Source organism: Pelodiscus sinensis, chromosome 12, assembly GCF_049634645.1.
Source record: "Pelodiscus sinensis isolate JC-2024 chromosome 12, ASM4963464v1, whole genome shotgun sequence".
In the NCBI taxonomy this organism is placed as follows: Eukaryota; Metazoa; Chordata; order Testudines; family Trionychidae; genus Pelodiscus; species Pelodiscus sinensis.
The window spans coordinates 5,742,114-5,756,266 of NC_134722.1; the positions used below are offsets into that span (position 1 = coordinate 5,742,114).

A 14,153-nucleotide genomic window follows, 5' to 3' on the forward strand; every position below is an offset into this window, starting at 1 on the left:
CTTACAGCAAGAGATAAGAACAGGGGAGCTCTACAGCCTAAGCTGAGAGCCAGCTGGCTTTATAGCTCAAGCTGTAGAGACCCCAACACTATGCTCCAGAGGTCCCAGGTTCAAATCCATCCGGTGGTGGTTACACAACCCCTCTCTCTTCCCCTTGTGTCGGGAAGTGCTTGGGGCAAGGAAAGGATGGGGCTGTGGGTAGGGCCCAAGTCTAGACTTCGAAGACCCAGGTTCCATTACCTGCTTGGCTAGACAGCCTGTATGACCTTGGACAAGTGACTAAGGTCCAGATTCTCAAAGGAGTTTGGGCTCCTAACTTCCATTGACTTTGTTGGGGCTTAAGGGTCTGTAATACGCTGACCTGTGCCTCAGTTTCCTATCTGTAAAATGGGGAAGAAGGGATCTTGCGCAAAAAGGCACCGTCTACGCAGCACTTTTTTGCCCAAAAACCTCTCGCAAAAAGGATTAGAAGGGAATATGCAAATGAGATTGAGATGCAAACGAGCACTCCATTTGCATTTCCTCTTCTGGAAAAAGTTTGTAGTGTAGCTGTAGCCTGTGAGAATAAGGTGCTCAGATACTATGGTTATAGAGGTCAAATAAGTAAGTTGGTGAGAGTATATAATAACTGTCAGAGCTGAACCAATTTACCTTGGAATTGGTAGGAAGAGTTTCATTATCCCCCAGGAAATGATACATGCTCCTACATACTCATTAGTCTGGCTGTTCTCTGCCTTGAGAAAATGCCATCTAGGCGGATAGTCCAATACAAGGATTTTCCAGAGCACTGGACTATCTGTCTTCTACCCGCATAGCTGGGAAACCTTACTGGGCAGAACTTCGGGCGAAATGCTTTTGAATCCGGACTGCCTCCCCTCCACCCCCGGCCCATTCTGTGTGAACATCTGGGTTGCATGCTTCTCGGCGCAGAATCCCTGTATCTGAGATACGCACTCAACCCTGGCAACCATGCACTGAGACCAGGCTGATAAACTTTCTTGCTTACCTCTGTAGGGGAGTGGTCATGATTAAAAGTAACCGTGACACACCCTTTCACCTTGCAGGCCCATCTGTTCTGGTAATGTTTCTGTGGTCAGGTTGTGCTGTGGGGCCATGTCCCAGCTGCAGGAGCAATGCAGGCAGCACTGGGAGCATGGGCTGCTGGGATTTGTGTGGCACCTTTTAATTGACCAGCAGGGGGCGCCGTGGAGGAAACGTTAGCCAGCTGCAGGGGTTCAGGTGCCTTGGGTGTTAGCAGGAGCTCTATCCTGTAGTGCCCTGAAGTGTGGACTTTGTTCCTTTGTTGCTGGTTTGCAGGGAGATCCCAATATCCCAGCTGGCCAGCAGACCGTAGAGATCGACCTGGCACACCCCATCCAGCTCCCTGACATCGAGAACCTGCGTGACTTCAATGAGCTCTCCCGCATCGTGCTGGAGGTGCAGGAGCAGGTGCGCCGGGAGCAGCAGCAGCAGGAGGAGGGGGAAGGGCAGGAGGAAGAGGATGGCCGCCCCTGGCAAGGCGACTTGCAGCAAGCAGCGCAGCCTGCGCAGGAGGACGATGCTGGGGCTGAAGGGACTGAGGCTGCGGGGGCAGTGGCAACTCAGGAGTCAGCACTGACCTCACAGCCCTTCGTGCTGCCTGGGGGAGTCATATCGCGGAATGAGGATTATCCCCGGACCTGCCGGATGTGGTCAGTGAATGTGGTTAATCAGCCTTTCCCAGACACTCTGCCCCCAAGCAAGCAGCTGTGACCTCCAGAAAGAGTCCCTGTTGTTCACGCTGCTCCTTCGTCGCCCTTCCCCTGCCCGGTCGGGACATCCTGCCTGAACCCAATGGGAAAATATTGGGGCTAAAGCCTCAGAGCCTTTACAAACTGAAACCCAGAGCGTGTGCTGTCACCTTGCCCCTCTGCGCTCCCAGTCCTAGCTCAGGCTGCAGCTCTATCTAGTGCTCTCAGCTTTGCTCCCTACCTCCTGGCAGGTAGCTAGCCTGAGGGTTGTGTCCCTGGCTCAGCTCCCCTGCGGATCGTGGCCTGGGGCATAATCTTCCTGCATTTTACCTTTATTGCTTTGGTTTCTCCATGAGCTACTTGCCCCTTTTCTCCCTGTTTCTCAGGATCTGCCCTCGCTGGGTTCTCCCTGAGCATCACACCTGCCTCCTGAAACCAGGAGAACATGCGGACCTTTCCCACGCACTCTGCCTCGGGGCTCGTGCACTGTGGGCCCAAACGTGCAAGGTGCTCTGCACCCTCAATGAACGGGCACTGGGGATACGGAGCACCTCACAGCATGATTGGGTCCTTTATCTTTAGATGGGAGGGTGGAGTGCCCCCCTAAACAAGGGGAGGGGAGAAGAATCTGGATCTAACAGAGATGTCCCTCAGTCAGACATCTCTGCTAGCTAACTCGCCACATGTCGCTCCAGGAATCCACAAAAGCCCCGTTCCCAACAAGGAGCGACGCTTTGCTCAGCTGTGTCCTTCCTGCCACGTGCTAAGGCTGTGACGTGGTCACGCAGGTCTCGTGTCCCAGGCAGCCTATCCATTTTCATCTAGTTTGGTTTGATCCTCCCAACCAAAGGCAAATCCTTGCATGCCCGGCTGCAGGCATTTTAGGTTAGCGCCTATGTACTGTCCCTTAGCCCAATCAGCTACGGTAGCTGCACTTAGAGTAGGTGAGTGTCCGTAGCATTGTGTTCTCATGTGTTCTCAAGAGACCTCAGGAGGTCATCAAGTGCAGCCCCTTGCCCAAAGCAGGACCAATCCCAACTAAACCATCCCAGCCAGGGCTTTGTCAAGCAGGGACTTAAAAACCTCTAGGGATGGAGATAGAATTAGTGGCACTTCATGCTGCAGGGCATGAACCAATTGCTTCCAAGTCAGCAGGTAAAACTCTCCTTTTGTGGAGCATGGCACAATGCTCAGGTGCATTCTGGGAACATTTGTCCTTCCCAGGAGCGCCCAAGGCCGGCTGCAGCAGCTGGCACCCCAGGCAGAAGGCGTGATCAGCGCCCCTGCCTGCATGGCCATCAATGGCCGTGACATCATGATCGGGCTCCCTGGCACCCCGTGGCGGCATCATCGGGCGCCCGGGCCAGCGGCACCCCAGGCAACTGCCTAGGTTGCCTAGGCTCACAGGCCACCCGTGGTCCATCCTGTGAACTATCTAGTCCTGGTTGTGCGTAGCTGGTCTAGGTGGATCTCCTCAAGTTGGCTCTGGTACAGTAAGTCCTATCTTAATCCGTCACAGTGATTCAATCAGAGGCTTTCATGGGTGTGTTTTGTTTTTTTTTTCTTTTGCTTCTCTCCCTCTCTGTAGTTTCTACGGCACGGGGCTCATTGCTGGACACGGGTTCACCAGCCCCGAGCGAACGCCCGGCATCTTCATTCTCTTTGACGACGATCGCTTCGGGTTCATCTGGCTGGAGCTGAAATCCTTCAGCCTCTACAGCAGGATCAAGGTCTCTTTCCAGAATGCCGAGGCCCCGTCCCGAGAGGCCTTCGACGAAATGCTCAAAAACATTCAATCCATGACAACTTGACAGGCGGCCCTGGGGGACAGAGGAGGGATTACGAAGAAGGCTTCTGCTCTCTCCTGCCAAGACAGGACCCCTGCCTGTGGTACCTCTGAACAAAAGCATGCACTTTTCAAAAAGGCCTTTTTGCCAAAATCTACACATCCCTCTTAGAATATAAACCGAATCCCCATATTGCTCCCTGGCAGTACTTTCTATATAGTGTGCGACACGGCTCTGCCTAATGGAGGAACCAGGAGAGAAATGAGCGTGCTAGCGTTTTGAATACAATGTAGCAGAGCAAAATTCCTTAGAGGCCAACGTCAAGGACCATGTAAATAATCAATATAGCAGATAAATAATATATAGAGGTGCTCTCTGCTCTTGCCACTGCTAGCATATCCCTGCAGAAGACAAACCCTTCAGGGAGATGGTGTTGCATCTTTCCTGCACACCAGCCCAATCTAGTAATTGGAAGACTCAATTACCCCGCAAAGCTCAACATCCCCACTTGAAAATGTGCTGGCAATTTATTGCATGGCTCAAAAGTGACCAGTGTGCATTTTGCCCCCCTCGAGAGACCTTCCTCGCAGTGCAGCCTGGATGGAAACCGACCTGAGGTAGCTCAGCTGTGGATTGGGAATCAGTGGGTTTCAACAATGAGAGGATTTCCACTTCAAGCAGCTCCACACGTACCCTGGGGCTGCCTTCCACAGCGCTCAGCCCCTGTGGGACTCGAGTCTGAGTCTGGCTATAGGGACCCAGTATTGAACTCCAGATGAAACCTGTTCAGATTGGAGGAGAGTCTTCTGCAGTTCTAACTCATTAGATGTGGGATTTTTTTTTTTTAAAGATTGAAAGTTCTCATTTTAAATAACAAACTCAAAATATGGGAAGCTAGTGACCTTCCCTTCAGCATGCTCGCTGGAGGGCAGCCGCTGTGAAATGTAATTTTTGGGTATGCTGCTGCCTACGCTGGGCTATTCGGGTCTCACGTTTCCCCCTGGGCAGTGTAAAGGAGACAGCAATTCCGTGGGGCTGTAGTGCATTCTGGTACACCTCAGTGGCTTTTCTGACCTGTGTGGGGAACGTTTTGTTTCTTTTTCAATGGTCCCTGTAGATTTGTCTCTGGCTTCCCTGTCTTGCAAGGGTTTTTTATTCTTCTTTCCGCTCCCTAACACACGTCTCTTCTACTGACAACACTACTGTACTGCTATCCCAGAAAGCTTTTGCTTGTAATTTCCCGTAGCTACTCTGTAACATAGCCTCCTGAGCGCTGCTGAAAGGTGCGGGTACGTGGGAAGGGAAGGAGCCCAGAAGCCCACCCAGAATCTCCTACTTGGCAGTGCACTGCTCCAGAAGCAAAGGAGCTATGTGCCTGGGAGACTTATAAAAGTGAATGGGAGGTAACTGTAGGTCAGGCAGTAGGTATCTGTGCAGCAGAGCGATTGTGCTTCTTGTCCACTTGAATTGCTCGTTTTCCAGCCATTTTTATTGTCCTTCATCTCGGGTAGGAAGAGATGCAGGAATCCTCGCCTCCCAAAGCATAAGGAGTTGAGGTGTGAGTACATCAAGGAGACTGCCTTCCTTTTCCGCTTTTCTCCATCTCTATGCACTAAGCCTGGGATCAGTGGCTGGGAAAACCGCAGCTGATGCATATCTCTGTGCCTTTCTAACATCTCCCCTGCTATTACCACCTAGCGATTGGGGAAGATAATTCCCTACCAGCTTGTTCTGGGGGCAGGCTGTGTGTTCTGGGTAGTTATAAGGAGAGGCTGGACTCCAAGTGATCTGTGTCCTTTGTTCCAGTCCCTTTTGCAGAAGAGGAAGAGAGACTGCCTCTTTCAGCCCCCGTCGGGGTGCTGCCGTCCGTGGGACGACTCCTTGTCTCTCAAGTTCTCCCCTTTTCCACTTCGGCCCCTCCAGGCCTCTGTCTGTAAGCAGCAATCCACGTGCAGTGGGGTGGGATGATTTTCGCTTCTTTCCTGGGAAAGACGAGCTGGCTGGCTGACGTCACTGATCACAGGGAACGTGTTCCCTCCTGTTGCAGTTTTGCTGCCACCGCCGCAGCCTTCATGTTGTTCTCCTTCCTGAAGTGCATGCGAACGGGGTGTCCCTGGAGGCTCGGAGCAGCAGGTTGTCACTCATGGGACTGTCAAGTTGCATGATTCTGAGCGGATCAGACAGCAATTCTGGGTGCTTCTTTTCCTTCCTAGCCAGTTGTCCCTAGCATGAAACACTCCTCGTTTACATCGGGGTGAGAGGGGCCTGGAATATTAATAGATTGGTTGGGTAAGTTCTATAATGAGGCAGGTTCAGTGTAGTTCCTTAGATGTGGGTGTGGGGTGTGCCTCTTGCTATCCTGGCAGGAGGAAGCGCTAGCTTTCATCTCACCTTGATAAGTCATGGAATGCTAGCAGGGGGTGTGTTTCTCTGGTCATTGGTGCATGGGCTTAATGGTATGGGCTCAGGCTAAAACCAGGCTCCTCAACCTTAGCTCTGGATTTCCTTTTTGTCCTTCCCACTGGACACTTGGTGCTGCACTTGTGCAAACGCACAAGCAAAACCCCCCAAAGCATGGCTATTGCAAGTTGTCTGCAGGTGTGAGCGGTCTGAGCAGCCATTTGCGGATATAATTTCAAAGGCAAATATGTGTCCATCGTGACCCTAATTTGCATATGCAAATTAAAAATCTGGCCCTTAAAATTTTGTCAGACTCCCATGAATTGTTTTTACAGAAGCTCTTAAAAATGAGCCTGCATTCCATGTAGTGTGGACACTTGACCTGAGAGACTCCTGACTCCTTTGGCATTAGTGTCAATCACGTAAATACAAACCTAGCCCCATACACTGAGATTGGCTAGAGAGTCAGTGAAACACGTCCCTCGTGCGGTAGGTACCCCGGTGGGAGAAAGTGTAAAGGTAACGGGTGCACTAACATTTACTAAAATGGTGCTGTGGGGCATGATTGCTGCTTAGGCTGCCCTGTAGTTCTCAATGTGCCCGAGAAGTGGGATGGCGGGCAGGGAGGTATCTTTGCTTTTGCAACCCTGTGGCCCAGGACATCATGCAGTGAAGACAGGAGCTTTTCACAAATAGTCGTGATGCTTGTGACGGAGCCCTCTTGGTAAGCTGTCAGCACATGCCCAGCAGTGACTGATGTCCAGACTGGCACAATGCCCCCTGCTTGGAACAGGTCTCGATATAACATTTTAATGGCAGCTTTAGATTCTTCCATGGATGCCCCTGGAGCTGCAGCTATGCAGCTGGCCAGCTCATACCCCAGTGAGAGGGCTGTGCAGAGACCTGCGTGTGCTGCAGCAGCTTGTCAGACTGCCCCGCCCTTTTTAGAAGCTCCTCTCACTTAGTCTGTGTCTGAATGTGCCAGGTTGGAACTGCCCATACTTGGTGGATTTTATTCTTTCCCTGGGGAAGAGACAGCCCAAATTCTAGTCACTATCTCAATTAAAGCCCGTTAAGTTTGACATTTCAGAAGTGAATCCCCTTTGATCTGGCCCATGTGCAGGGAAAGTTGGCAGAGGTCCGACGCCGTAGGAACTGATACTTTACACTCGGGAGCAGTGGCCTAGGCTACAGCCCGTGCGGGGGCTTTGTACCAAGGCGTTTTGCAGGGGAAGGTAGAATAAAGGAATGCTGTTGTAAGGAGGTGGACTTACCCGCTCTCAGAGCCAGGCTGCAGAGCAGGAGAAAGGGACGGCGTTTCGTAGACTATAAAACAATAAATCGGCAGGTTCAGCAGTGTAGTCTCATTGGTGGGGTGGCTATTTTAAGCAGTGTCTTGCCAGTCATGAAGGAGTTGGGTGACAGATATAGTTCCTGCTCCGATTCCAGCGTGTGCAAGCAATGTGTCAGAGGTATAGCATGGCTGTACTAACATGCAGGCTGTAACATGCCCTGGTTTTCTATCGTATATCCTGCCAGTTTCCTGAGCCCAACTGGCAACTTGGTGGCATTTTCAGTGACTAATCTCCCTGGAGAATGTCACTTATTGCAGAGTGTGGGAAGCCACAACCGAACACGGCTGTTGTTCCTGGCAAACGGAGTTTCTCCTTAGAGTGGATGCTTTCTGCAGTGAGATCTGCCCCCCAACTTTCAGCAGAGGGTGGTGACATCTGCATTGGCTAAACTGACACATGGATCAATAGTGTAGTGTCAGGTAAATGGAATTGACCCCCTTCTCGTTTGGGGAACATAAGAACGGCCAGACTGGGTCAGACCAACGGTCCATCTAGCCTAGTATCCTGTCTGCTGACAGTAGCCAATGCCAGATGCCCCAAAGGAAGGGAACACAACAGGTCCCTCCCCTGTTACCTACCCCCAGAGAAACAGGCTAGGGACACCATTCCTACCCATTCTAGTTAATAGCCATTGATGGACCTAATCTCCATGAATCTATCTAGCTCTCTTTTGAACCCTGTTAAAGTTCTAGCCTTCACCACATCCTCTGGCAAGGAGTTCCACAGGTTGACTGTGAGCTGTGTGAAGAAAAACTTCCTTTTGTTTGTATTAAACCTGCTGCCCATTAATTTCATTTGGTGACCCTTAGTTCTTATAATGTGGCGTAAGGATGTTAAATTGCAGTTATCTGCCTAATCATGTAGTCGATACAATTTGTATTGTCTACACGATCAGTCGATAAGGACCGCTCTGCAGAGCCGCAGCAGGGGTAGCTCTGGGAGCCAGCTTGAGCCAGCTCCAGGAGCCACCCATGCTGCAGCTCTGCATATTGAATGTAGTACGAGCTGCTAGGCTCTTATTACACTTAAAATGCAGAGGTGCAGCATCGCGGACCAGCACAAGCTGGGACTGCTCGGTCCTGGCTCTCGCTGAGTCTAGCAGCCCCTGTTCGTTGCGGCCAGCCCTGTCTGCCGTGAACAGGAGCTGGTGCCAGAGCAGGGCCACTGAACAGGGGTTCCTTAGCGGCAGCAGCCTTTACAGCAGCCTCCCCTCTCTGTCCTCCCCCTCCCGCCGTCTCTGATAGAGGCAGCAGAGGGGACAGGCAGTACCGTGGAGACTGTGCTGAGGGGAGCCGGCTCTTAAGCTCTTAATCCGGATCAAGGCAATATTTTACTCTGCACTTCTCTAGCACCTCCAAGCCAGTGACCGCCAAGTATTTAGCAAAAACCGAGGGCTGCAGCTGAGAGCCCTCTGTGCTTGGAGGGGACCGATCCAAAGCCCAGTGGAGTCAACGGAAAGACTCTTCTTGACTTCAGTGGGTTTTGAAGCAGGCCCAGAATGCTTGCCGTGTTGGGCCGTGTCTGTGTGACTCCAGATGCCTCCATTAACCCCTCTGCCTCGCCAGGGGAGCTTGTATGAAAGCAGGTTGGTAGCTATGGCAGGTAGCACAGGAGGACGTCTTGGGGGTGTCTGAGTCTGCAGGTGGTGGGGCGGGGGAGTGAGTGTTCTGTGTTCGTACAGCACAGAACACAGTGGGGTCCTGCTCCCAGAATGGGGCCGTGGTAGTGCCAATACTTGTGCTGCAGGGGCGTAGTGAAGGTTGGTGTGGGGCTGCAAGCCGGGGGAGGTGGCTAATGGTGGTACGGAGCATTAGTGCATCGCAAGCCTGACTCCTGGCATGGGATGGCTGATGGGGGGGGGGGGGCGCCTCCTGGAGGTTAGTTGAAGAATTGTCCCAGGTTGGGGGCAGTCCCATGCTCTCAGGCTCTGTGTTCCTCTGGAGTGAAGGCTCTTGTCATTGGGAGGAGCAGCGGCTTCCCAGAGCGGAGTCTGCCTATCAGAGGTGGCCTGAGATGAGGAGTCATCTGGTGGAGTCTGTATCTTCTAGCGTGCGATAGTTCCCACCGCTTTAGGGGCATCGCCATTTCCTAGTGCTCCCGGGCTGTCCTAGGAGTGTGTGTCCCTGCACACATCTCTTTGAGTGTCGTTCCCCCTCCCCCCGCCCGTCTTCTCAAACAGTGAAAAGTCTTTGGGGAAAGAGCCCTGGTCAGTCTGGGTCTAGGGATGCTCTGCTGGCCATAGTGCCAAGGAATATATAAGCCAACCCCCTGCCGTCTGCATTTCAACCTGACCCCCTGGACAATCCATGGTTCAGCATCTTCTAACAGGTGTTTCCATGCAAGGACGCATAGGGCGTTGAACCAGTTAACCGACTAAGCAGTGCCTGGGTTGGGGACCACTCCAGCTGGAGCAGCCCCACACTAGGGCTGGCTGCTGGCTCCCAGCCACCGCTGGAGCAGCCTCTGTCCACCGTGAGGCCCTCTGCAGGGCTGCAGCAGCCCCCTGCCCGAGGCATGTGGGTAGCTACTCCAACCCCCACCAGTTACTGGTTAACCTTTCGCATCCCTACTCGGCCGCTATGACCTACCTGACAGGACTTCCCACTGGTCCAGGAGGTTTTTGACAGTCCAGATTTGTAAAGTTCTGTTTCCTGAGGGGGAATGCAAATGTGTAATTTTGGGTGTCCACTCTCCCCTGTGGTTCTTACAGTGCAGATACAGCAATTCTGTCACGAGGTATTAAGGGAAGGGATTAGCTCCATAGGAAATAATAATGGGGAAAGAAAGTAACTGTGGAGAAGCCTCGCTGTGGAGAAGCAAACAGCCAGGGAAACATAAAACCAGCTCAATATTTAATTTTCTAGGATGATTCTTTTAATTTCAATCGCTTTTTATTTAAAACGAGTCACTGAGCATAATGCAAGTGCTGGCTTCACATGCTGGAATGGGGCTGTTTGGTCTCCAGTTGCTAGCTTAGAAGATAATATATAAGTTTGTGTGTATAGATGGCTGCTCACGTGGCCAAACTTTTTGTTGTTGTGTCCAGCTGCCAAAAGATTGCATGTTGGTGATTGTGATCCAGGACAGACACAGCGGAGCATACAACATACTTGAGCTCTGTCTGGAATGGAAGAATGAGGTAACTTATATAAATGTGAGTGCTGCTGATTTTTTTTTGCGTGTTAAATTAAAATGTGTATTGTGGGTGGGTGTGTGTGTGTTCTGTTTGGGTTACACTCTAATTTTCAGTCTTCAAGAGGGAAAAGGGCACTTAGATTAGTTGTGTTCATTTGCTTTATCAAAGCAACATGGCCTTTGTTGGTTGCTACCCCTCTTCCCCCTTCCTTCCTCTAAATAGTTTCTCCCTAATCCAACTTGTTTCATTCACTAACAATTTCATATGGCACGGACGATAGCAGTGGTGGGCAGCCTGTGACCTGAGGGCCACATACTATCCATTGGGGCTCCGTGTATGACCTGTTAGACATTTTGTACCGTTGTCACCATGCAGGGTTACCAGATGCCACTGGCTTCCGTCCGTCTTCCAGTATTACTAGCGTGACATGCATGTAAAGCAGGGGTGGGCAAAAGGGTCTCCACGGGCCAGATGCGGCCCACCATGCTTGTTGATCTGGCCCACGGAGGCCCTGCCGCTCCCTTGCCGCCAGGCCAGTTAAGGCCGCGGGACATGCATGAAGTTTCCTCTGCCCTGCCTGGAGCATGCGGCGCTTAGAAGCACCCCCCCACTCCTGGCAGGGGGAGAAAAGACTTCACGTGCTCCCCCACCCCAAAGCCTTGATTGGCCTGAAGGGAGAGCGCACGAAGTCTCCTCCCGCTGCCAGGGGCATAGATGCCTAGGGCGAACCTCTGGGGGGAGAGGGAGGGACAAAGACTTCACAAGCTTCCCCACCCCCAAACCAATCATGGTTTGTGGGTGGGAAAACAGGGAAGTATTCTGGCCCCTCCCCTTCCGTGTGAGGCCCCGCCCCTTCCAGTGTGGCCCAGGGCCACTTCATCGTCCCTGGCAAAAAATAACTGCCCGCCCCAATGTAAAGCAAGGGCTGGTGAAGTGAGGTGGGTGCTGATTGCACACAACATTGGCTGTGAGCCGTGCGCTCCCTCTGCAGCCAACCAAAGCGCTGCTACGGCTCGATTGGCAACCCCCGCAAATGCAAGAAAATTACTCTATCCCAGGAGCCTGTCTTGGTTACAACAATCTGCGGGCCCCTGAGATGGAGGAAGGCCACTCGTGTGACTAGGTTGCCCATAGCTGGACTCTAGTGTCCACTTAGCCTTTTGGAGTGTGAGGTCCAAGTCTGGTGTCAACGCCATAATCTTCTTAAACGTCATGTAACGTGCCATGTGCATCCTTTGGCACCACACAGATGTGTCCGCTATCTGCCTTCAATAGAAGCAGAGGGGTAGGAGAGAAACTTGATTTGTGAAATGCTGCTTGATTCTCCCTTTTTGGCATGCAAGCCTCTACTATGACACATGTTAACACAGAGAATCAGAGCCATAGTTTAGACCCGCCTGTCCCAGTTTGTGTCCTTTGCCGGGGAGGAGGGATTTTTGCCGCTGCTTGTATTTGGTTTGGGGAGGGAAAGGGCTGGTTCTGCAAAAGACAGCAGTGATTTTTTGCAGGACTTGCCCGCTGCATCCCAGGTGTTGGGTAGAAAGCTGTGTGAACAAAGCGTGTGACTTTTACACCGATCTTGATTACCCAAGGAGCCTTTTCCAATTTAAAATAATAAAAACAAAAGTTTTGTGAACTTAGCCTTGTCTGTTGTTTTTCCATTTAAAAAATGTGCCTGTTAACTTTCAGAAATGTGCCACGTGTGTTACCCCAATGTGGGGATGTCCCCTGGGCTCAATGACAGATGAGATGAAGCAGGGGGGGTTGTAAAATTCATCATTTTAAGGCCTAAACTTTCCAAGAGTGACTAATTTTCAAAAGGTGCCATAAGCATCCAAACGGAGTACTGTACTTACATGGTACCGTAGGGGACCAAGCACGGCCCTTGAACAAAAGGGCCATGAGTTGAGATCTTCTCTTGCAGAGCTGAGCCTTTTGCTTGGTGTCTGTGGCCATCAAGGGGGAGTCCCTTGGAAATGGGGCACACTTCCAATGCCATCAGCCAGCTCCTGCCCTGGGTGGTGCTGTCCTGGATAATTTAGCTTGAGAAGGTGGCAAGGGACCAGGATGACATGGACGGGACTAGGTGTACCGCAATGAATGTCACCAGCGAGTCCTGGGCAAGAGTCCTGCCCATGAGCCAGCAGTTCTCTTCTGCTGTAAGCGCTTGCTCATCGGTTGTGGTGGTAAGGGCCCTCTGAAATGTAATGGCTGCAAAGTCCGGCCTGCAATGTGGCTCCTGCTCCCCTGGCCCCCAGAAGGGATGATAATCTTCGAGGTGGGGTGGGACGTGAAGCGGTGGGACTTGTCCAAGTTCCAACTCTATGAATTGCTAAAAGGAGACGCTTCTCCCAGATGTTCCAGATTCCATTGGGGGGTTCTTTGAGCTCAGTTGGCCTCTTACTAGTCTAGAGAGACAATACCCCCCCCCATCCCACATACACACACATGGAAGCTGAGCATGCCTCTGGACCAAGCTGTACTCCTCTGGCCTGCAGCCTCCATTAGAGGAACCAGAGTAAGTGTGTGGGGGGGGCCGTCTCTCAGCTACCAGCCACTTGTGACACCAAAATGAGCTGTCTCTATGCCCCTCCCTTGGCCTCTACCACAAAGAATGGATTAGTTATGTCAACATGACCATTCTTAGATGTACTTTTAAGGGTTCTGGATGCAAGCACAGCAGATCTGGGATGTGCAAACACCACACCCCACAGAGCATTAAAAGCAATCCATGAAAATGGCAGTGAAGCCGTAGGATTTCCTGACCCTCAGAGGATGGTGCACACTGAGCTGTAGTCCTTGCCAGGGCTTCACTGGTTCCCTTGTGGGCCTGTGAAAAATTTTAAAGACAAGGGATCAAAGCCAACAGACCTCACGCATTTTCATTGCTCTGCTCCCAGGGTTGTTAGTCCCTTTTCATGGGATTAGCTATGGGCTAGCCGTGTCCCATCTGCGGGATGCTTTGAACCCAGAGCCAGTGAAGCCCAAGCAAAGCTAACAGCACCGGAGACAGAACGTTCTCTGGAGGCAAACTCCGTGTGGGGGAGCTAGTGGAGAAGGTAGAGAAGGCTGGCAGAGGGGAGGCGGAAGAAAGACCATCAGAAGAACTACTTTGGTTAAGTGTCGCTGCCCTCTTCAGCCGAATGCAGCTTGTGCGCAACTTCTCCTTGGAGATACAGGGGAAAACATGTCCCAGGTTCAACTGGGCACTGGGAAGGTCTAATTCCTTGAGGTGTGAAAAGGCAAGTGTGCATCTCCCAGAGACCTGCCTTCCCAGCTGTGCTGTAGTCTCTTTCCTGAACCCCAGCAACCTCTGCTTATCCAGTCTGGGTCTTTCCTCACAGCTCTGAGCTACTCTTCTAACCTGCAGGCTAGTGCAGGCCTGTCCCGCTCCCACAACCCATCCTCCCATAGCTGTTAGTGCAGCATAATCCTGGCATAATCCCCAATAGTGCTGTTCTGGGCTCCCCCAAACATGTGCCTTTGCACCTCAGTTCTACCCTGCTGCATTGCGTTCTTAGGGGAGCGTGACCCAGAGTCCCTTTCTAGACCAGAACCAGGCCTTAGGGCTGCGTGTTCTCGCTGCTCGGAAAACCCCGCTCAATCTGCTTCTCTCTGTGTACGGCAGAACCCCGTTGATCAGATCTCGCTGGGAGCCAGGCCCGATGGGACCAGGGTTTCCCAAACTTTTTTTTAGAACCCGTTTTTTTTTTTCAGAACTGTTTTTTGCAGCCCAAAAATATAA

General features: G+C 51.9%; 1 protein-coding gene across 2 annotated transcripts in view; it reads left to right on the forward strand.

The window, feature by feature from the left end:
- FBXO31 (F-box protein 31) overlaps positions 1–12,048 on the forward strand; it is a 48,743-nt gene extending 36,695 nt beyond the window's left edge. For both annotated transcript variants that reach the window (XM_075939930.1, XM_075939931.1), the window contains 2 exons: positions 1,318–1,691; positions 3,319–12,048. In XM_075939930.1, the coding sequence (XP_075796045.1) occupies positions 1,318–1,691; positions 3,319–3,541 (597 nt within the window). In that variant the 3' untranslated portion in view covers positions 3,542–12,048. The remainder of the gene's footprint in view (positions 1–1,317; positions 1,692–3,318) is intronic.
- The last annotated feature ends 2,105 nt before the right edge of the window (positions 12,049–14,153 follow it).